This window comes from Eucyclogobius newberryi, unplaced genomic scaffold, assembly GCF_026437365.1.
Source record: "Eucyclogobius newberryi isolate DKJ021-1_F unplaced genomic scaffold, fEucNew1.0.hap1 SCAF_8, whole genome shotgun sequence".
Taxonomy (NCBI): domain Eukaryota; kingdom Metazoa; phylum Chordata; class Actinopteri; order Gobiiformes; family Gobiidae; genus Eucyclogobius; species Eucyclogobius newberryi.
This window is the reverse complement of record NW_027316500.1, coordinates 19,969,028-19,991,176: the sequence shown is the minus strand read 5'-3', so window position 1 is coordinate 19,991,176 and position 22,149 is coordinate 19,969,028. Positions and strand designations below refer to the sequence as shown.

The 22,149-nt window shown below is 42.6% G+C and overlaps 5 protein-coding genes across 7 annotated transcripts in view; 3 read left to right on the top strand and 2 right to left on the bottom strand.

The window, feature by feature from the left end:
• Window positions 1–23: 23 nt before the first annotated feature.
• Window positions 24–6,248, top strand: cdt1 (chromatin licensing and DNA replication factor 1). Its single transcript, XM_072436311.1, has 10 exons — window positions 24–446; window positions 618–767; window positions 3,514–3,797; window positions 4,087–4,281; window positions 4,349–4,494; window positions 4,716–4,813; window positions 4,878–5,066; window positions 5,159–5,296; window positions 5,366–5,567; window positions 6,070–6,248. Exons 1-10 carry the CDS (start codon window positions 63–65, stop codon window positions 6,231–6,233), a joined length of 1,950 nt encoding a protein of 649 aa, XP_072292412.1. The 5' UTR covers window positions 24–62; the 3' UTR covers window positions 6,234–6,248.
• Window positions 6,249–7,519: 1,271 nt separating this feature from the next.
• On the bottom strand, window positions 7,520–9,635 carry aprt (adenine phosphoribosyltransferase). The gene is made up of 5 exons (XM_072436317.1): window positions 9,461–9,635; window positions 8,334–8,437; window positions 8,124–8,257; window positions 7,842–7,920; window positions 7,520–7,672 (listed from the first exon to the last, which is right to left on the bottom strand). The coding sequence occupies exons 1-5, from the start codon at window positions 9,547–9,549 to the stop codon at window positions 7,533–7,535; spliced, it is 546 nt and encodes a 181-aa protein (XP_072292418.1). The 5' UTR covers window positions 9,550–9,635; the 3' UTR covers window positions 7,520–7,532.
• Window positions 9,636–10,171: 536 nt separating this feature from the next.
• On the top strand, window positions 10,172–15,489 carry tk2 (thymidine kinase 2). Its single transcript, XM_072436316.1, has 9 exons — window positions 10,172–10,282; window positions 10,355–10,429; window positions 10,885–10,938; window positions 11,157–11,246; window positions 11,389–11,462; window positions 11,526–11,614; window positions 11,745–11,824; window positions 15,047–15,124; window positions 15,242–15,489. Exons 1-9 carry the CDS (start codon window positions 10,253–10,255, stop codon window positions 15,326–15,328), a joined length of 657 nt encoding a protein of 218 aa, XP_072292417.1. The 5' UTR covers window positions 10,172–10,252; the 3' UTR covers window positions 15,329–15,489.
• Window positions 15,490–17,849: 2,360 nt separating this feature from the next.
• On the bottom strand, window positions 17,850–20,035 carry LOC140350798 (spermatogenesis-associated protein 2). The gene is made up of 5 exons (XM_072436312.1): window positions 19,648–20,035; window positions 19,333–19,439; window positions 19,005–19,131; window positions 18,481–18,937; window positions 17,850–18,099 (listed from the first exon to the last, which is right to left on the bottom strand). The coding sequence occupies exons 1-5, from the start codon at window positions 19,981–19,983 to the stop codon at window positions 17,960–17,962; spliced, it is 1,167 nt and encodes a 388-aa protein (XP_072292413.1). The 5' UTR covers window positions 19,984–20,035; the 3' UTR covers window positions 17,850–17,959.
• Window positions 20,036–20,646: 611 nt separating this feature from the next.
• piezo1 (piezo type mechanosensitive ion channel component 1 (Er blood group)) overlaps window positions 20,647–22,149 on the top strand; it is a 35,600-nt gene continuing 34,097 nt past the window's right edge. For all 3 annotated transcript variants that reach the window (XM_072436305.1, XM_072436306.1, XM_072436303.1), the window contains exon 1: window positions 20,647–20,890. In XM_072436305.1, coding sequence (XP_072292406.1) covers window positions 20,827–20,890 — 64 coding nt within the window. In that variant the 5' untranslated portion in view covers window positions 20,647–20,826. The remainder of the gene's footprint in view (window positions 20,891–22,149) is intronic.

Genomic DNA, 22,149 nt, shown 5'->3' with positions numbered 1-22,149 from the left:
TGATTGAGCCAGTACACTCACAGCTCTCACAGTCTGTCGGTGTTTTTAGACGCGGCAGCGCCATGTCTCAGGCTCGGGTCACTGACTTCTTTGGCCACAGAAAGAAATGCGACGGGCCGAAGAAAGCGACAAAGCCCCGCAGCAGAGCCACCACCAGGTCCACCGCGCACAAAGAGCCGCTTAGCTCGTCGATCCATGAAGAGTTCGTCCGCGTTATCGACGAGGCTGCGGGCTTAAAGGACCCGTGTGTCGAGGGGCTGGCGGCCAGTCCTCGCACCCCCAAACGGACTTCTGGGGACGCGGAGTTTGACCTCGGGACTGCGGTTTTCTCTGCCACGACCGACCACAGCACCGCGAAGAAAAGCCGAGCCACAAGTGCTAAAGCTCCAGAGAAAAGGACTGCAAGAAAGCAACTCATTCTCCCGCACAACTCTCCACAGCTGCAGGTACCACGTCTGTTTTAAAGTCTTACTCTAAAATAAGTGGTCACAATCGCCAACACTATGTGCTTTGTCAAGTGTTATCGATTCTAGGACTTCATAGTCTGACTGGAGAGCAGCCTGATATTTGTTTACAATTCGCCAGTTGTGTTACTTTATTGAACTTTTTGTTTCTAGGCCCCACAACTACAGCAGAATGAGCAGGTCGCAGCGATCAGGTCACCCTCTCCCCCTCCAAACAGCCAGGACTCAAGTAAACATGAAGCTGTAGCGAGAACGTCATCAAGTAAACAGTCCTGCAAGGCCCCCAGAGGAGGCAGAGGCAAGGTGAGGCTCACCTGCACTTCTGCTTTCCTTGTTGTTTATTGTCTTTGCTTAATTTTGGTTCCTCTGCGATTACTTTCATTTTGCGACTTTATCTTTATCTTGGAGTCCTTGGGAGGGGTACTGGATAGTGCACCGACCGGGGACTCCGTTGTTCTACTGGGGGACTTCAACGCCCACGTGGGCAATGACAGTGACACCTGGAGAGGGGTGATCGGGAAGAACGGCTTCCCCGATCTGAACCCGAGCGGTGTTCAGTTATTGGACTTCTGTGCTAGCCACGGATTGTCCATAACGAACACCATGTTCAAGCACAAGGGTGTCCATCAGTGCACGTGGCACCAGGACACCCTAGGCCGGAGGTCAATGATCGACTTAGTTGTCGTGTCATCAGACCTCCGGCCGCGTGTCTTGGACACTCGGGTGAAGAGAGGGGCAGAGTTGTCAACCGATCACCACCTGGTGGTGAGTTGGATCCGCTGGCGGAGGAGGAAGCCGGACAGACTTGGCAGACCCAAGCGCATTGTGAGGGTCTGTTGGGAACGTCTAGTGGAGCCCTCTGTCAGTAGGGTATTCAACTCGCACCTCCGGGAGAGCTTCTCCCATGTCCCGGGGGAGGCTGGGGACATTGAGTCCGAGTGGACCATGTTCTCCGCCTCCATTGTTGATGCGGCTGCTCGGAGCTGTGGTCGCAAGGTCTCCGGTGCCTGTCGTGGCGGCAACCCCCGAACCCGGTGGTGGACACCGGAAGTAAGGGATGCCGTCAGACTAAAGAAGGAGGCCTATCAGGCCACTCTGGCTTGTAGGTCTCCGGAGGTCATCGACGGGTATCGGCAGGCCAAGCGAGCCGCGGCTCGTGCTGTCGCAGAGGCAAAAACCCGGGCCTGGGAGGAGTTCGGGGAGGCCATGGAGGAGGACTATCGGTCGGCACCAAAGAAATTCTGGCAAACCGTCCGGCGCCTCAGGAAGGGGAAGCAGTGTCTCACAAACACCGTTTACGGTGCGGGTGGAGGCCTGCTGACCTCGACTGGGGATGTCGTCGGACGGTGGAAGGAATACTTTGAGGATCTCCTTAATCCCTCAGTCACGTCTTCTGAAGAGGAAGTAGAGACCGGGGACTCGGAGGCTGGCTCATCCATCACCCAAGCTGAAGTCACTGAGGTTGTCCGCAAACTCCTCGGTGGCAGGGCTCCGGGGGTGGATGAGATCCGCCCTGAGTACCTAAAGTATCTGGATGTTGTAGGACTGTCTTGGTTGACACGTCTCTGCAACATCGCGTGGCGTTCGGGGACCGTGCCTCTGGACTGGCAGACCGGGGTGGTGGTCCCTCTGTTCAAGAAGGGGGACCGGAGGGTGTGTTCCAACTACAGAGGGATCACACTCCTCAGCCTCCCGGGTAAGGTCTATTCCAAGGTACTGGAGAGGAGAATCCGACCGATAGTCGAACCTCGGATTCAGGAGGAGCAGAGTGGTTTTCGTCCCGGTCGTGGAACACTGGACCAGCTCTATACCCTCCATCGGGTGCTCGAGGGTTCATGGGAGTTTGCCCAACCAGTCCACATGTGCTTTGTGGATCTGGAGAAGGCTTTTGACCGTGTCCCTCGGGGTGTCCTTTGGGGGGTGCTCCGGGAGTACGGGGTCCGGGGCCCTTTGCTCAGGGCTGTCCGGTCCCTGTATGACCGGAGCAGGAGCTGTGTTCGCATTGCCGGCAGTAAGTCAGACCTGTTCCCAGTGCATGTTGGACTCCGCCAGGGCTGCCCTGTGTCACCGGTTCTGTTCATAATTTTTATGGACAGAATTTCTAGGCGCAGTCAGGGGTCGGAGGGGGTCCGGTTTGGGGACCACAGGATCTCATCTCTGCTGTTTGCAGACGATGTTGTCCTGATGGCTCCATCAAACCCGGACCTGCAACATGCACTGGGACGGTTTGCAGCCGAGTGTGAAGCGGCTGGGATGAGAATCAGCACCTCCAAATCCGAGGCCATGGTTCTCGACCGGAAAAAGGTGGCTTGCCCTCTCCAGGTGGGTGGGGTGTCCTTGCCCCAAGTGGAGGAGTTCAAGTATCTCGGGGTCTTGTTCACGAGTGAGGGAAGGATGGAGCGTGAGATCGACAGGCGGATCGGTGCAGCGGCTGCAGTGATGCAGTCGCTGCATCGGACCGTTGTGGTAAAGAGGGAGCTGAGCCGAAAGGCAAAGCTCTCTATTTACCGGTCGGTCTACGTTCCTACCCTCACCTATGGTCATGAGCTTTGGGTAGTGACCGAAAGAACAAGATCGCGGATACAAGCGGTCGAAATGAGTTTCCTCCGCCGGGTGGCTGGGCGCTCCCTTAGAGATAAGGTGAGGAGCTCGGCCACACGGGGGGAGCTCGGAGTAGAGCCGCTGCTCCTCCACGTCGAGAGGAGCCAGCTGAGGTGGCTCGGGCATCTGTTCCGGATGCCTCCTGGGCGCCTCCCTCGGGAGGTGTTTCAGGCATGTCCCACCGGGAAGAGGCCCCGGGGAAGACCCAGGACACGCTGGAGAGACTATGTCTCTCGGCTGGCCTGGGAACGCCTCGGGATCCCCCCGGAGGAGTTAGAGGAAGTGTCTGGGGAGAAGGAAGTCTGGGAGTCCCTGCTCAGACTGCTGCCCCCGCGACCCGGCCCCGGATAAAGCGGCAGAAGATGGATGGATGGATGGATCTTTAACAATTCTTTATTAATATTGGGAAAGCTGCTGACCAAAAATCTGCCTCTGTGTCTTTGTCTAGGCTCTGTCCGGAGAAGAACTGGCCACACTCAAGTCCCGCCTGCAGGGAATAAAGAAACGGGTTGAGACTCTAAGCAGCAGCACCCCGGCCCCTGTCCCAGAGCCCAGAACCTTGCCCCCGGTTAATACTTTACCTCCCACCACAGCTGAGATTCTGCCAGCCACAACTCTCACCTCTCATGACAAGGAGCTCAAAAACACTCTTTCACGAGCCAAAGCGCTGGCAGTGAAAGCCCAGAAGAGGAAAGAGGAGAGCAAGACCAGTGACCCTGCTGAGCCTCAGAGGTGAGTCCTTCAGCCAGAGGCTTCAGGTGCATTTAGAGTGCACTCTCATTGATGGGACGCAAAAGGACAAAGCGTGTAAATGTGTTGTGTAACTCCTCCAGTGAAGCAGGGCTTATTAAACAATTAATTGGCAGCATGTTTTTCCTGCGTCTCTGAGCGAGCACTGACTGTATGCATATGCTACGTCATGGAGTAATTCCGCGTTATTGGTTTATTTTTGGTCAATGGCAGTAAATGATACTGTTGTAGTTGTTTGATTCTGCCTCTCACTTGTTTTGTCTTCTGCTAGTGTTGAGTTGCCCGCATATCAGAAGTACCACACACTAGCCCAGGCAGTTCCTCCAGGCCTCTCACTGCCGTATCAGTACAAAGTCCTGGCTGAGATGTTTCGTTGCATGGACACAGTGGTTGCCATGTTGTTTAATCGCAGTGAGACTCCCACCTTCATGAAGATCAAGAAGGGTGTGCAGGACATGATGCACAAGTACGTGCTTTTACTGACTCATGCCATGTCTTTTGTCCTCCTGTGTCTCACAAGTCCTTCTGTGCAGGCGCTTTGAGGAGAGCCACGTGGGCCAGATTAGGACCGTGTTTCCTGAAGCTTACACCCTGCGACAGGAGAAGAACATCCCCACGTTCAACAACGGCATCAAAAAGGGCTCGTATCAGCTGACTGTGGAGCCCGTCATCTTATGCGGTCAGAACACACCTTAAATGTTCATCTTGACATAAACTTTCTACACACTTTTCACTCCTGCAAAAAGGCTATTTTCCAATTGCGCCTTAATGTGTGGCTGTATCTTTTTCTTTTTCTTTTTTTTTAAATAATCAAAAATATTGCCAGGGACATTGTGTTGATTCCAAATGTTGTGTTTTGTTATGTTTCACTTGGCGCTGAAAGGTTTTTTTTGTCCACAGATGGTGAGTTGAAGCCCACTCTGACAGCTACACGTCTGCTGGAGCGCCGGCACATCTTTCACCACAACCTGGTCTCCCTTGTCAAGCAGCAGCATAAGGTGAGCCTCCTCGGTCTCATATCCCTGCTTTGTGCAGGCTGTGCTGACTCTGCTTTGTGTCCAGGCCTTCCTCTCTTCGCTTGACCCTCCCCTGTCTGTGCCAGAAGACAAACTCAGCCGCTGGCACCCACGATTTAATGTGGACACTGTTCCTCCTGTGCTGGGAAGCCCCCTGCCACAATCCCCTAAGACTGAGAGCCTGACCACTGCCCAAGAGGTGCTGGACAAAGCCCGAGCACTCATGACTTCAAAGGTACCGTCATCTCTGTTCATTTTGGCCTCATTAACCCATGTGTGCCACTTCCACTGACTGTCTGAACGTTTAATTGGCATTTAACTTTTCAGATGGAGAGCGCTTTGGTCTCGGTGGTCTTAAAATCAGCGGAGAAAGCTGCTGTTGATGATAAAGAGACTGCTGCCACCAGCTGTCCGACCCCGACCCCTACAGCCCTGAAGGGAGTGTCCCAGTCCCTCCTGGAGCGGGTGAGTTTACATGCTCTACTGTTGGCTTCTGCACGGTGCTAGTCTTAACAGCCGTGTCTGTGCTCATAGATCCGCGCCAAAGATGCTCAGAAGCTACAGGCGATCATGACCCGAAACCCAGCGCAGGACAAACGGGTTCTGATGATGTCACGTCTGGGTGAACTGGCCAGAATCCTCCGCAATGTCTTTGTGGCTGAGAAGAAACCGGCGCTAATCATGGAAGTGGCCTGCAACAGGATGGTTGCCAGTTACACATCTGCTCTGAGCACAGGTCTACTATTCTGAGCATTTAAACAAAATATTGACATTGAAATATTGTAGTTTAACTGTATTCAGTTCTCAATGATGTTCTGAAGTGTGACAGGCTGAGGCATAGATGAGGCTTTTTAAACGTTTCACTTACTTACACTTCTCTTCTGTACTTCAAATATTATTCTTCTCAACTTTTAATACATAGCCAGGGTTCTCTACAGTTTAACATTTCAGCAAAGTTGTTGTACAGGTGTAGAAGGGGGAGGAAATTCAGCAGATTGAATCAAACTCACAATAAGCGCTCCAGAGGGGAGGGGCCTATTGTACATGTTTTTAGTGGAGCATGGCATATGGGCTGTCCACTTGGACGCGGAGCAGCAATCTAGACGTTGAGGATAAATATTGTGGTTTAAAATGAACAAACGGTGAGAATATTGTGATTGTCATCTCGCCACAACTGGCACTCTACAGATAGTGATATTATTGACCAATTACAAATTAAGACTTATTTTCTTGAACAGGGGAAATGGAGAAGCACATCCGGTTGCTGGCAGAGGTGGCATCCGACTGGCTTACAATTGTTCCAATCAGGAAGGACTTTTACCTCAAGTTAAACAAGAACATGGAGCTGAGCGTGATACAGGACAAACTGCACACTCGGCTAAAGGAAGAGGAACGCCTTTAACAACCACCAGCTTTTTTTTTTTTTTTAAACAAACTTTCTACAGTGTAGAGGAAACATTTTTGCAATTTTTATTGTATTTTTATGGCATTGAAAAGAAAATACAGGTCCCTTGTTTTTAGGACCAGTTTTATTAAAAATTGAGAACAATTGAGTGGTACATGACCATCTTGTGTTAGTATGACTGGAATGCAGAATAAGATCCTGAGGTTGTACCCTGGAACTGATCAGTATTTCAGTTTTCAAGAGTTATGCTGAACATATCACGGAATGGACAAAACAAATGTACTCGTTTTTCCATTTCTGCTATAAAATATAAAATTGACCGTAATTTGAACCATTTTGAATAAAACCCTGTTTTGAAACTGACACTCATTTAGTTGTCACACAATACTCAAAGGTTAATTGTCACACAATACTCAAAGGTTAATTTGGTCTTCCAAGATTTTCTTGTGTTTGAACTGGGTTTTAACTTTCGACGCAAATTACCATCTGGAGAGTGCATGTCAGCTGGATCAATTGGCAAATGCATTGAAAGTGCTGCAGATTGAGGTGGATAGCGCATATACACTCCATGTAAGCTGACATGTGAGAATTTGTTCTTATAAAGCCTGTGGGCAACAACAAATCTCATCTTAAGACTAAAATCAGATGAACAAATCAAATATATTGTTTGTAAGTGTTTGAAAAGGGGCTTGAGGCCCGAAATGTCACGTGAAAAAAATGGGAGCTCAACTGCTGAGCGGATCCTTATTTTCATTTAACTTTATATATAAATATATATATTATATAATATAATATATTATATAAATTATATATTATATAATATATATATTATATAATATATATATATTATATAATATATATATATTATATAATATATATTATATAATATATAATATATATTATATAATATATATATATATTATATAATATATATTATATAATATATATATATATTATATAATATATATATATATTATATAATATATATAATATATATATAATATAATATATATATATATATAATATAATATATATATTATATATATTATATATAATATATATTATATTATATATATATATTATATATTATATTATATATATATATATATATATTATATAATATATATATAATATAATATATATTATATAATATATATGATATTATATAATATATATATTTATATATATTATATAATATATATATATTATATAATATATATTATATAATATATATATATATATAATATAATATATATATATTACTGTGAATCACAGTACGTGCATACAGTTCTTGGATCAGTATCGCAACAGTGAGTACACGGGCTGTGGTTTTAGTCTGTCTGCTCCTTTCAGATCCTGCAGTTCCATCACCACCAGGCAGCTCAGCACCTCTGCCTGTCGCTGGTGCATCAGAGCACAGGCTGCATACAGCGTGCCTGCACACAAGAGCAGCACAAGATCAAACAAATGGGCTGCTGTCAGCAGGGGGGCCACACTGCTACGTCCAGTTTACACTTCTGACATACTGTGTTAATAATCCTGGACCACGTTACTAGCATGTACATGTATAACAGTCTGGACCCAGTGTATTAGAGTGAAACTTACCTCCAGTTGCTAAGAGGTCATCAATGAGGATCACCTTCTGTCCTGGACTGACTGCATCCTCCTGGATCTCAGCCTCTGCCTAAAATTCAATATTTCTTACTTAGTATTAACCTGAATAATAATGCTCCAAAAATGGCAGCACACTTGTTGAATCAACACTCAGACATATTTAGGTGGAATTAGCTCAGTGTTTTCATCTGTGAAGATTGGTGAATGGTTCCTTGGAGTTTCCTATTCATTTCTATAGTCTGTGGATTCTGAATAGGTGGTTGTACTGCTGACCTTGCCATATTCCAGGTCGTATGCCACCGAGACCGTAGCTCCCGGTAGTTTGCCCTTCTTTCGTACCAGGACAAAACCAACACCGAGTCTCTGGGCAAGGAGAGGTCCGAATAGGAAGCCCCGAGCATCCAAACCTGCATTCAATCAGAATGAGTTGCTGTTTTAAAGGTTTCAAAAAGGTATTTAGTGAGTCAATATAGTTGTACGAACCTATGACAAGATCCACCTGCGGGAACTTGTCTCTCACATATTCTTCAAACAGACTGGTCACAGCTGACAGCGCCTCGGGGTCCTTCAGGATGGGACAGATGTCTCTGCAAAATTCACTTCATTCAATTAACGACCATAAACAACAACTCTGAAATCTTTATCTACATTAATTGATATGCTTGTTTGTAATTCATGGTTGTAGTACTTATATATAGACCTACGCAACTATTGCCTCACCTAAAAAGGAGTAATTAGGGTTTCTTCTATATATATAATAATAATAATTATACACCAATTTATTGCACCACTTTCAATGCACTTTCTGGTACTATGTTCCCAGTTTAGAATTTACAAAGTTTGGTGGTCTTGATTTTGACCTTAAAAATCTTGTGAAGTGAAAACTTTCAGATTTTCATCACCAGGCCCTTCTTTATTGGAAACTTATCTTCAAACACAATTTCACGCCGCACAATACTCCAATACGGAATAACAGATATGTACTTGTAAATAGGAAATTGATCTTTCTTAATGAGTGGTTTTCTAAAGGTGTTTGAGCAGTTGCCCACTTCATGGATAAATAAGGAAACAATTTGTCATGCGGTGAATTCTGTGTGAAATATCAGATCTGCAGTACCTAAAAAAGATGAACAAATTGTCAAGGCTCATCCACAATCGCTTATAAACAGGGTTAAACAAACTATTTAAGAATCTTATATGGATGGTGTTATCAGATTATAAATGTAATAACAAATAGTACGAAGTTGTTTACTGAAACTGAGGATTTGAATCATTTATTTTATTTGTGCGACTGTGTTTTTTGGCTTGACCTTCAACACTTTAAAGTCCATCCCAAATTGTAATCATTGGAGGAATGAGCTAAAAGTCTTCTGTAAATCTCTCTCCTTGGTCAAAGCCAAAACTGATTCCAAACCTGTCTGGTTCTATCGTTTTCTGGATAATTTGGGTGCCCAATTATTGCCCTACACTTCCTTAATGTGTTCGGAATGGATAGGAAAAACTGTCAAGGTCATATTTTGCTCATGCTTTAAGAAGAATCTAAAAAGCTAAACGAGTCTAATGAACGTGCTCCCACGTGCGTGTCCTGTGCACGCCGCACAGCTCTGTACCTGAAAATGACTCCTTTCTTGGGAAAGTCGGGAAAAGCTCTGACCCGGGATTCAATAACCTTCACCCTACAATCCTGCTCCGCTGCCATGTTCACTACACTTCTCTACAACACTTCTCCACACACTGTCTAAAGTCTAGTCCATGAGTACAGCTCATGGATGTATTATATTATCTGGTACAGCTCAGCCACTTGATTTTAACGTTTCCTTAGCATTACTTCCTGTGTTTCTTCTTCTGTTTGGCCCATGGATGGTTTGGCTCCATCTGCTGGACAGGATAAAATCATTAAGAACCTTTTAGTTTTTAAGGATTTGTCAAACAAAAAGTGAGAACGCTTACCACACCACATTACTAAAAATAATAAATAAAATAGTTGGCCCACAAATATAATAAGTTTAAATATTTGCATCAGTAGCAGTGGGTCCTTCCCAGCAGCAGGGGGCGTACGTGAGCTAAAGACGCAGAGCTGGGTCCTGAATGGTGCTGGATTCATTATCGTCATGTTACTGAACAAAGTCCGGAGTGTGGCGCGACCGGGAGTCTTATCGTCTTTTAGCGCTTATGTGGCTGTCAGGGGCCCACACAGACAACAGAGAAGATGGACCGTGCCGCGGGCCAGAGCGAGCACAAACACGGGCAATGCCGGTGAGTGAGTGATGTCAATAATACATAATGACCCGGATACGAGCGTGCCACGATTACCAGATTGTCAAATATACAAATATATAAATCCCAAATGAACATATTCCTGACCCAAGACTGTGTCCTAACTTGTCTCTGAAGGAAAGTTGATGCGCATTGGACATGACAAAAAGCCGGTGGTAAGATGATTAAACAAGAGATGTACATTTAAGGGTTCATTGTCAAGTTTTAAAGTAACACACTCCTTTCAGATCTGTATTGAAGGGAATATCGCCAGTGGAAAAACGACATGCCTCGAGTATTTCAGCAAAACTGCAAACATAGAGGTACTTTCACATTAACTTAAATTACAATATGATAACAAATAAAGTGCTGCTTACTTGCACACTATTGTGAATTTACGTCTGTCTTTATTTATGTACAAAGGTTTTCTTCTCGTCTATTATCTTAAGGCTAGACTTAAGGATGCAGTTTTTTTTAAAGATTGTTATAAACCTTACATGCGATCAGTCCAGTGTGCACCATTTATCTTTGTGTTTCAGCAGGTTATACTGGTTTGTTGTTGTCATTTGCCTGCTGCTTTTGTTCCTTTTGGATCAAGCATGTCAAGGTTTAAATACACTGCCCATAATAGTATATTTTATAACCATACAATTCCACAATATTGCCTACTGCCATAGTCTACCAGTTCAGATTAACACTATGAAGAAAATATTTTTTTGTATGTGTGGCAATTTCTGTTTTAGCTTTCTGTCTACTTACTAATAATTTGTTTGCACAGGTCCTTACAGAGCCAATTTCCAAATGGAGGAACGTTCGCGGCCACAACCCTCTGGTACGTCTCGCTCATCATCATATTCTGATTGTTTCACCATGTTGTAGTAGTAGTAGTAGTAGTAGTAGTAGTAGTAGTAGTAGTAGTAGTAGTAGTAGTAGTAGTAGTAGTAGTAGTAGTAGTAGTAGTAGTAGTAGTAGTAGTAGTAGTAGTAGTAGTAGTAGTAGTAGTAGTAGTAGTAGTAGTCTGATGCTATCTATGTAATTCTGCAATTTTAGGCTTTAATGTATCAGGATCCTGAGCGCTGGGGCATCACTCTGCAAACTTACATCCAGCTCACCATGTTGGACCTGCACCAGACTCCAATAGTAGGTCAACAACTGAACGACGCACTGTCTGTTATTAAGATAAAGGCATTTTTTAGATTTTAGACAATGGGTCGACCTGTACACTTTTCATTTATTCAATTGACTCACATGCTGCACATTATGAATTTCTTGTGGCTTTCAGAGTGCTCCTGTGAGGATGATGGAGAGGTCTCTGTTCAGTGCCAAATACATCTTTGTGGAGAATCTCTACAGAAGGTATGGTGATATGCTCTTAAAAAAATCTGCTGAAACAGACTTACCTATGCTTTGTGATTTCAGTGGAAATATGCCAGAAGTAGACTTTGCTGTCCTAACTGAGTGGTTTGACTGGATCTCAACAAATATACACATTCCTATTGATCTCATTGGTACGAATAATACTGCTAATATAGACAATACAGTCACTTCCTCTCAGTGCTTCCACTGTTCTTTCATATAGTCGGTAGAACTATTTTCTGAACCTATTTTATTATGCCAAACTGTGTTGTCTGGTTTTAGTTTACCTACAGACCTCTCCAGAGACATGTCACGAGAGGCTGAGGCTTCGTTGCCGTGAAGAAGAAAAGGTCATTCCTCTGGTAAGCTGCTACTACTACTACTACTACTACTACTACTACTACTACTACTACTACTACTACTACTACTACTACTACTACTACTACTACTATTACTATTACTATTACTATTACTATTACTATTACTATTACTATTACTATTACTGCTACTGCTACTACTATTACTGCTACTACTACTACTATTACTGCTATACTGCTACTACTACTACTACTACTGCTACTACTGCTACTACTACTACTGCTACTACTACTACTGCTACTAGTATTACTGCTACTACTACTACTGCTACTACTATTACTACTACTACTACTACTACTATTACTGCTACTACTATTACTGCTACTACTACTACTGCTACTACTACTACTGCTACTACTACTACTGCTACTACTACTACTGCTACTACTATTACTGCTACTACTACTACTGCTACTACTATTACTACTACTACTACTACTACTATTACTGCTACTACTACTACTGCTACTACTACTACTGCTACTACTATTACTACTACTACTATTACTACTACTGCTACTGCTACTACTACTACTTCTGGATGTTATGAATGCATGACTTTTTTCTGGTTTATTTAGTGATCATGTTTGACACTACTACAAGAATCATTATTTAACTTTTTTGTTTACTGAAAATATAGCAACGTACCCTGATGATTCTACATTATACTATGTCGGTGTAATCCCGGGGTGTCAAACTCATTCGGGCCGCGGGCCGAATTTCAACGCTCGGGCTGGATCGCGGGCCGAACATAATGTAAAACATAAAATTATTAAAAAATATAAGAAATAAATAGTTTTATATAGCCTACGCTGTTTTGAAGCAATTACTGGATCAATTAAAAAAAAAAGTCAAAACGTTTGTTCTCATGAACTGAAATGTATTTAGAAAAACAAGTGTAATTTCACCAATACTGTGCTTCAGTTTATGTGCATTACAACTTCAGAGTTGATCTACAGTTCTACACAGAGATAAACATTTGACTTTATAACAAAATAAACTCAAGATCTAAAAAAAACTTTTAAATGTACTAACTAACATTTCCACGTCTGTGTAGTCATCTGTACATCTGAACTGACACACCACTAAACTTCTGCTCAAAAGTGCTTAAAGTGCACATGGGGCGGCCAGCGGCGGCATTGTGGGACCTGTGGGACGCGTAGTTTTAGCGATAAAAACGGTTACGTTGTTTGTTTTTTTTAATATAAATTGGAAATCTTCGGCGGGCCAGATTAAAACGTCTGGCGGGCCAGATTTGGCTCGCGGGCTAGAGTTTGACACCTATGGTGTAATCCCTCATTTGTCCAGGAGTGTTCCATTGTAGAAAAATATTCAGTTGTAGTTTTTTAAACGATACGTTTTAAGATAAGATAAGATATTCCTTTATTGTCCACACATGGGGAAATTTCATTGTTGCAATGCAGGTAGATACAGACGAAAAGGACAGATAACTTATAGGAAGTTTAAAAAACACTCTTAATAGAAGAACTCTTATAAACAAAACTCTTATAAACAAAAGCAGACAAGACAAGACAAAACCTCTCATCCTCTCATTGACACTTATCCGAGAGTCATTCTCAATCTGCGAATCAAGACCGGAAACTCAGATATTTATCCTACTCTGAGTGGGCCCTGTGTGGGACCTCCAATCCTTAAGGTGAACCGTTTTTTGTCTTAAAGTGTTGCCTGGTTTAAAATAAACAGGGATTTTGTGTTGTCTAATAAGTCTTTGCAGTTTTCTGACTTTCCCAAAACATAAGGGATGGATACATCCTTCCTTCTCTGTTCTGTTTCCCTTCTCCCCCCTTTTTGGTTCTCTTCACTCTGTTAAGAGCCCAAGCGGGGTATCCACTGGCTGAGAGAGCATTCCAGATGTGTTTTTCCTCTTTCCTCTTGCCCTCTGAGCTGATGGGCACCTCTTGGGCTCTGTGTTGTAAAGTTCTGATCACTCCCAGCTTGTGCTGTGGTGGGTGGTTAGAGTCAAAGGGCACATACTGGTCTGTGTGTGTAGGTTTCTATACTTCTTTTTGGACTTTTCCGTCCTCTCCTCTGATCGTGGAACAATTGAGAAAGGCCAAACGGTTCTCCTTAGAGTCTTCTCTTGTAAACCTGATATGTGGGTCCACAGCATTGATGTGCTCTGAGAAGGCTTAGCTCCTGTTTCTTGATTGTAACAAATGTATCATCCACGTAGCGATACCAAAGTTTTGGGGCAATGCCTGAAAAGGAGGCCAGTGCCTTCTTCTCAAAGTGCTCCATGTACAAAGTTAGCTACTATGGGAGAGACGGGAGAGCCCATGGCACAACCTGCTGTTGGGAAATTCTTAGATTTACACATTTTCACATACATTGTTTTTAGCAGTTACAATAGGTATATGTCTATTTTTCTCCCATATTTGTATAACTTGTTTCTAATATACTTTTTGATACTAAAAGGTCAACAGCACCAAAATTGCTTTTCCTAGAGATCTGAAACTTTACACACAGCAATTACACATAACACACACAAGCACAGAATGAAATATGTGTTGCTTAGGACCTTAACAAATTGACAATATTCAAAAATAAATTATATATTTTTAGTTTGGGTTTCTAGTTCTGAAGCCCTGACAAACTAGAAGGTCTAAGCTTTAAAATAATCAGGTTAAGAAAAGCAGGACCTACTGCTTGAAACTTCATTGCTCTGTCTGAAGATTGTTTACCCAAGTTTGACATTAATCTGACTAAAACAGACTTTTCAGTTGAATTGAATTTAATTACATTCATTTTTCTAAAGCCCAAATCACGACAGCAGTTGCCTCGCTGGACTTTCCCGAAATTGTTGATTTTGCAATCACACTCAACCTTTTTTGTTGAAAATCAACTCCTAAATAAAAAAAAATTAAAATCAATAAAATTAATTTCTTAAACGAGACCATGGACGCTTATACTGATCACAGATTCCTGAAAATGAGTTTATTAAATCCATTTTGTATTGTTCTTATGTTTTCATTTAAAGATGTATCACTCTGTGTTTGCCAATGTATATTTGTGTCACTATGTTAACTGTGGAACTGTTCTCCATTACATACATGCTGTTCTTTTACAGTCACTGCAAAGTATCAATACATGAACCAAGCAGAAGATACACTAAAGAATTCATACTGTATAAATTAAATGTGAAGACTTAAAAAATTAGTTTGTGAATTATTTTTTTCTTCCCTTAGGCGTATATAGAGTCTGTTCACCTGCTCTATGAAGATTGGCTTATCAACCACAGAATGCCTCTGCCTGCTCCTGTTCTGGTCAGTCTGCTTCTACCTGTGATCCCTGGTGTCACCAAGACAAAAATATGTGTACATTGTTTGAATCATGTGTAAATATTATTGAAAAAGGACATTAACCATTGGCATGTGTCACAGGTAATCCCTGCAGACTACGACCTCCAGAAGATGCTCCTCCTATACGAGGAGCACCGGGACAGGATTCTAGCTGCATCCTGCTCCTAACTCTAGCCCCCGGACCACTTTAGGGCCACAGGCACTGGACATTTTACAAGCCTTAAATATTGTATATGTCTTATTGTACATATGTGTCTTTGTACGGGTATTTCAGGAGAATGTTTTCATTGTGAAACTACTTTTTATGTTTTTTATTACCCAACTTTTTCCAAGCATTCTTTCATTTTCTTATGTTATTTAATACTTGTTCTATTACTCAATATGTCCATTGTTACAAATATTTGGTGTTTACTTTGAATGTTGTGGTCTTGTATATGAACTTTTTTTTTCCATTTTTTTTTTGGCAAACTAACGTTGCAACCATGGGCATCACAACTGTTCCAAATGTTGTGGGGACACAACAATGTAAACATTTTAAAATAGGTCTTTATTTCAATTACGGTAAAATATTGCACAGCTGTGCAGACCTTTTGAGCAGAATATCATTATCATGGTATAAAGGGTAGGCCAAATGAGCATAAGCTGAACCTACTCCTTTTTGGTCTTTCTGCACATCAAGTGTTCATGTATTTGCACTAAAGTCTCAATATATTGAGTATATTATATTCGATATTTTGTATTTAAAAATTTAAAAACACAGAAACCAGCAAGACAGGACCAGAGAAAAAATGTAAATAAGATTTTAAGAAAATAAGGCATCCAAAGAAAAAAGCGGTCCATTAGAGTTAGATGTGTACATACTAAGACTATTTTTTTTAATCTTATGAGTAAATTTAAATATTTTTTCTTTAATACATGCCTTATTTAATATATTTTGCTTCATCATTGTTGTATGTTGCCCCAAATCACCAAAGAAAGTTCCTAGCCTGTGAATTTGGTCCACTGACAATGGGAATAAACCTTTTCTGATTGTGATTCTAAAATAAAAGTCCCTTTTAGTCCAGTTTCTTTTGAATTTGTCGATTTTCAAGTCGAGTCCGCATGTGATTTTCTTTCGTGTGCTTTCCTTTTTCCTGCCAGAAGTATGTTCTGAAGGTATCCATTTATGTTGTCCATGGCAGGGATTTTGAGGCCCAGATATAAAATTGAGTCTGATGGTGGTATCCAAAACAATCTGCAATGCCTTGTTAATTTCTGTCCAATATTTTTGGATACTCCAAAAACACATGATAATGCTTTGTCTCCTGGCAACATTCAGCCCCTCCCTGAGGATAATGAGCACTTTGACATGGTATTGTAAAAAAAAATAATTAAAAACGAATTACCTTCTTTTTTCCAATTTCGTTTGAACGTATTTAGTAGATTGGTTGTCCAGGTAATTAATGCATTTACATATACTGCATATTACCTTTAAGGTGCTGATCTATATGCCTTTAATAAAGATTTCAGTCTGAGGGTTATATATATAGTTGTTACATTGTTTTATTCATTAATTATAATAACTTCTTATTTGTATATATATAAATATATATAAAAGTCCTATAAAGGTCATGATTCTCCAAGTCAAAGGATTTCTTCAACATATCTAAACTTTTCCTGATTTTCTTTTACAATCTGGAAAAAAACTTTATATGTTTTGATTAGCTTTTTCCATGTTGTAAGCACAGCTTTCTCACAGATCTCAATTTCTTCCAGATGACTCAGCCGTTTGTTGTATAGGAATATATATAGGCCTATAAAGGAACCTCCAGCACAACATTACACTCTATATTTTTCCATTTTGCCTGGTACTCACACCACACTCACACCGTAACGCTCTGCTTTGAGCTGAAATTAAATATTTTTTTCAGACAAGGTAGGCCCCAACTGCCTTTTTCTTTTTATAGTTGTAGGGCCTTAAATCGGATATTCGGAGATTTTCTACCATACCATATAAATCAAGAGATTGTTTTATTCCACTCGTAAATTTTGATTAATTTAATATTTTCAATCCTTTGGCTTGGACTGAAATATGGAAGAAGGTTCCATTTTTCAAGGTTTTTCTTAATAGAGGAAAAAAGGGCGGTGTCGTTTTTATGGAGAACCTTGGGACTTTGGGACATTGGACCGATATTATCAAGGAAATGTATCACATTAGGTATGAAGATTTCTGGTTTGGTCAAAAACTTTATGTTGCATCTCTTAAATTGTAACACCATGGATTTTTTCTGACTGTCCAATATGTTGAGCCAGTGGTTCCAAGTGCAGAGCAAACAGGAGGTGGGACCAAGCACAGCCTTTTCCAGAGTGTGTGGGTCTGTCAAGTGACCATTAACTTTATTCTCGTAAAAAGCCCCAATATTTTTTATTATTAAATTCATAAAATTTGCTCAGCACTTTAAATAAATGAGGCCAGTCAAAAGCTTTCTCAGCGTCCAGACTTATTATTACTGCCTTGTTTTGTTGTCTTTGTACATGGTTCATTTTGTGTTCAGAATGCGCAGAGGAAAGACTCATGGAGCACTTTTGATTGACCCTTTTTGACACCACAATGCAAAGCAATGACCAATTCCACAATGAACACTTTTAAGAGATTGAACCATTGAATTGATGAAAAACCTTTATTGCTCTGAGGGAAATTTGTCTTGCATGCAACAGCACATACAATCAAGGTAAGGTAAGATATAGAAGTAGAGGACAGAGAGGAACACAGATAGACATTATGATTTTGGGGAAATGTATTTGGTGTACAAACAGTGGTCAGTGCGGGTCCTCTCCACCTGTGCCTATTGAGGTCGTCTGGTCCTGGGAACACCCTTGGTCACTTTCCTTTTTGGAAACGTCTTCATCCTTACACTGTGCAGGGGAATCTACATTTTCTTCACAAAGGCCAGACGTATCTGTGAAAGACATGTATTTTAGTGTTGCCATGTTCATGTATAAGTGTGCATTTAACTACAGCGTGTGGACTGTTTTATTACTGTTTTTTGAAGCATCTTTTGAGTTTTACTGAAAAGTGTCATGATAGTTTACATCACAATGGAAGAGAGAGTTACACAGTTATACCCCAGAGGCTTGAGGTGTTCCTGGTGAAAAGTAAACCTAAATAAAAATGATTTTGATGAGCACTTTTGAAACCTTTTCATGAGCTACTCCTGGACAAATGAGGGATTACATAAATTATATTAATTTTTTTCTACAAGTAAACCTAACCTTTATTTCCAACAGATGGAATCTCTGTATTGACTGTTTGAGGGCTCTCACCTGCTGGGTACTGTTACCTTCTTTTAGGGGCTGCTGGGTACAATTTGGCAGTCGGACAGTTTGTGGTCTCAATGTTATATGCAGCGAGAGGCCCAGGGGACCACTCAGGTCTTCATTTTCAGTAATGTGCTGGTTTGGTGGTCTGTAGCTAGGTGGCACCCGGGCCCTCTGAGCATGTCGCCTGTGTGGGTACAGTGCTGTGTTCTGGGAAAGGGTGGGGTCATCATCTTCATGCAGCAGAGGGCGGCCCCTGAAAACCAGATCAGGGTAGGTCCAGTGCAGATGGTGGATGGACTGGTCTTCAGCGCGGCCTGAGGCTTTGGGACACACAGCTCTGCTCAGCTCAGCCTCTGGGTCCTCCTCCTCCCCTTCAGTTTGATCGCCCCCTTTCCCCTCTGGACCGATGGCCATGCTTTCACTGCATTGTGACGACTCTGCAGGCCACAGTTTAAGTTTGAGTCTTTCCACACACTCCTGGAAAATATAATGAATTGGTTAATTGCATTTTCTTTGCCCAAAGCCTTCTACTTTAGACACAGACCTGCAATGAAGGCCTGTTGTGCTGCTGCAGGTGGAGTAGGTGAAGGCACAGGGCTCTAGTCAACAGGAGCTGAAAGGCTACTTGGAGGGCTCCCTCTGGGCTTGCATCCTCACACAATATGTACTCACTGCAATTCAGGTGTTTTCAACATGGTTTATTTTAGCTGTGTCACATTTGCCAAATAATGCTGAGACAAGCAAAAAAATAACACACATTTTCTCTCTTTAGCTTTACAAATCATCTTCAGTTTGTAGATTTACCAGAAATATTAACAATATGGTTTATTGGGTAGGAGAACTGAACTAGTGTATATAATTGAATGCACTACCTGGGTGACAGCTCGTTCGGCAGATATCCAATTGAGGCCAAGATGGACTGGAGAGTACCACTGCCGAGGGCCGGCAGGAGGCAGTAGACGAATGCACCTGTGAAAGTCTGACTGACACACAGAGAGATGAAAGGCCACGGAAACAAAACCACACACTAAAAACTTCCTCTTAAGCAATTACGTCATATTGGCCGATTGGTGTTAACAGGGAATTTATAGGCGCCAAATAGATACAGGTCAGGAGCACAAAACATCATCAAAACTTAACTGTGCACAAGAACTCAGTAGTATATAAATTGACCGGGTTAGTCCCACCTTAATGTTCCTGATCTCCTTCCTCCAGGGCTGCTGGTACAAGTTGAGGCAAAGCGTCTCTAGTAGTTCGGTGGCCCGGACCAGCCCGGGCAGGTGCGTGGGGTCTAAGGGCAGCACGTGATGGCACAAGCGGGTCAGTGTGGCGCTACACTCGGGCTCGGGCATGGGATGCTGCAAGAGCGCCTGTGCCCCCCGGCCCAAAATGTCCTCATCCCGACACGGCCCGGGCTCTGGACACAACGTCACGTGACTGCTCAAATAGTCCTCAAACAGAGCCCGGTGGGACCAGGTGTGGGACACCTGCTGCGGGCCTTCGGGGCCAGAGTCGTGCTGCATATCGCACAGACACTTTGGCACACGGAAATGAGCGTAGAAGGAAGTGAAAGATAAAAGAAGGTTGTCCACACGTCTTGCCCACACGTATTGGACTTAAACGTCTCATATGACATTATTGTAATTACTGCACTTATTGAAGCTTATACCCATTTATTAGATTGCTGTTTTGCTTTGCCCTCGACCGACTTTTCTTTCACTTCTCTCATGGTATGTGCAATAAGGCCATTGTAACGTGTTTAACGCATAAAGTGGGTACTTGCAGTAGATGGCGCCATTGGCTCACATAACGAGAAAATAAGTTTTGAAACTTTTGATCGTGCACTTTTTAGCCTTACTCCTCTTATTATGTGTAAACACTTAACAGAGCATGTCGGCTGGTTTTATTTATAGAGCCGCTGTTACATTCCCAGGCTTGTTTTGCGCCCCGGGGCCCCGCACCTCCGCCGCGCTCCCGCCGCCGCCTCATGTGTGAGCGGAGGGCGCAGGGAGGTGACCGTGCAGCTGGAGAATAGCTCCTCTATGAACTGAGACGCTGACTGTGAATCACTTTTTCCACCTACTCCACTGTAGCTGGACTGGGCCCGAGGAGGAGTTCACTTTTCTCCAACACGAACAACTCAGTGCACGGGCCCCGCGCACTGACCCCCGTTGATCTGTTAGATCTACACCGCCGACACTTTTGACAGGACGTTTGGAGACGTAGTTGGAGCTGAAGTCATGCCCACAGCTCGGAGCGCTTCCCTTTTGTCATTTGTCTTTCCCAATCGCGCTCATCCCGATGGCGTGTAGCGTCGCGCGGCCGCGGCTCTGCGCCCGTCATGTGCCTGATCTGAGCCAGTGGACATGGATATTCAGGTGGCCGTGTGGTTCTTCTACTACTTTCTGCTCCCCGCGGTTCTCTTAACAGGTAATCGCACACGCTGCCAATCTGGTCGTTTGAAGACACACAATGGCTATACTATTCTATGATAGGTGCTTCTTAAGGGGCCCCAGACAGCCGGCTTGGCCCCGCGGTGGCTTCTTTATGTAGTGTCTGAACTGACATGTGACCAACGCCGCTTAATTAATGAAGCCTGTGGATAAAGTTAACTTGTGTGGATAAAGTAGTAGCGCGACAAGACGAGGGATAAAACATGATGGTGACGCGTAGCTCTGTGTTATTTATTGGTGAAATTATTCTTTTCTTTTTTTTTTTTTCCGGTGATGCCTTTTTATGAGAAGTTTTGTGGAAAAACCCTCGAACTGTGATTGGAGTCACATGACAGAGCAACTGGACCAATCACTGTGTCAGAAATAGAGAACAGTGGTCTGGGCTTGCACTATAAATATGAGGGTAATAATACAGATGACTATTTACTCACAGATTACACAGTGACATTTATAGGCTATCTTTATTAGATTCAATGAAATAATATATTAAGGCCAAATTATGTAATAATTCAAGTTTGGGTGGAGGCCATCTCTCTTTCCCTCTATTTCTGACATCACGCCACATGACCACGCAAGCTTTTAATTTGTAATACATAACTATATTTTTTTTGCCGGATTGTGGGTGTTGTCTTTTTGTGCTGAGGTTGCTGTTTTCTTTCTCAGATCCCATTTTCAAACATTCTTATGAGCCTTTTAAGCAATGTTTTAGTTGTGACTATTGCACCCATTGGCTCTCATGTTTTCAGTAGTGCTGTTGTACTCGTGTCTTTAAAATTCTGCAGTGGAACAAAGTGATAGTATTTGGAGAATGTGGGAAGCTGCTCCTAGTCCTCATGTACACACACACACACACACACACACACACACTACATACACACACACACACACACACACACGCACTACATACACACACACACACACACACTACATACACACACACACACACACACTACATACATACACACACTACATACACACACACACACACACACACACACACACTACATACACACACACACACACACACACGCACTACATACATACACACACACACACACACACGTCTCATGCTTTTGACAGAGTTTCAGTTTTTAATATTCCAAACACGAAAGGAACACAGAACAAGTCCCAGAGAGATAACAAACAATATTAATAGTCCTAAACATGTAGTTTGGCAAATTTATACATTTTTTAATTTAGTCTGAATTTAATCTCCATTTTTGGAGATTTCAATTA

Bases quoted from the DNA above. Each gene is read 5' to 3' on its own strand.
- cdt1 (XM_072436311.1), top strand. From the start codon at position 63: ATGTCTCAGGCTCGGGTCACTGACTTCTTTGGCCACAGAAAGAAATGC. The intron at 447-617 runs GTACCACGTCTG...TTTTGTTTCTAG, and splicing joins ACAACTCTCCACAGCTGCAG to GCCCCACAACTACAGCAGAA. The intron at 4,282-4,348 runs GTACGTGCTTTT...CCTTCTGTGCAG, and splicing joins GTGCAGGACATGATGCACAA to GCGCTTTGAGGAGAGCCACG.
- aprt (XM_072436317.1), bottom strand. From the start codon at position 9,549: ATGGCAGCGGAGCAGGATTGTAGGGTGAAGGTTATTGAATCCCGGGTC. The intron at 7,921-8,123 runs GTCAGCAGTACA...ATTGAATTTTAG, and splicing joins ACGACCTGGAATATGGCAAG to GCAGAGGCTGAGATCCAGGA. The intron at 7,673-7,841 runs GTAAGTTTCACT...TCTTGTGTGCAG, and splicing joins TGACCTCTTAGCAACTGGAG to GCACGCTGTATGCAGCCTGT.
- tk2 (XM_072436316.1), top strand. From the start codon at position 10,253: ATGCGCATTGGACATGACAAAAAGCCGGTG. The intron at 11,247-11,388 runs GTAGGTCAACAA...TGTGGCTTTCAG, and splicing joins ACCTGCACCAGACTCCAATA to AGTGCTCCTGTGAGGATGAT. The intron at 11,825-15,046 runs GTAAGCTGCTAC...TTCTTCCCTTAG, and splicing joins AAGAAAAGGTCATTCCTCTG to GCGTATATAGAGTCTGTTCA.
- LOC140350798 (XM_072436312.1), bottom strand. From the start codon at position 19,983: ATGCAGCACGACTCTGGCCCCGAAGGCCCGCAGCAGGTGTCCCACACC. The intron at 18,938-19,004 runs GTCTGTGTCTAA...TATATTTTCCAG, and splicing joins ACAACAGGCCTTCATTGCAG to GAGTGTGTGGAAAGACTCAA. The intron at 18,100-18,480 runs GTAACAGTACCC...TGTCTTTCACAG, and splicing joins CCAGCAGCCCCTAAAAGAAG to ATACGTCTGGCCTTTGTGAA.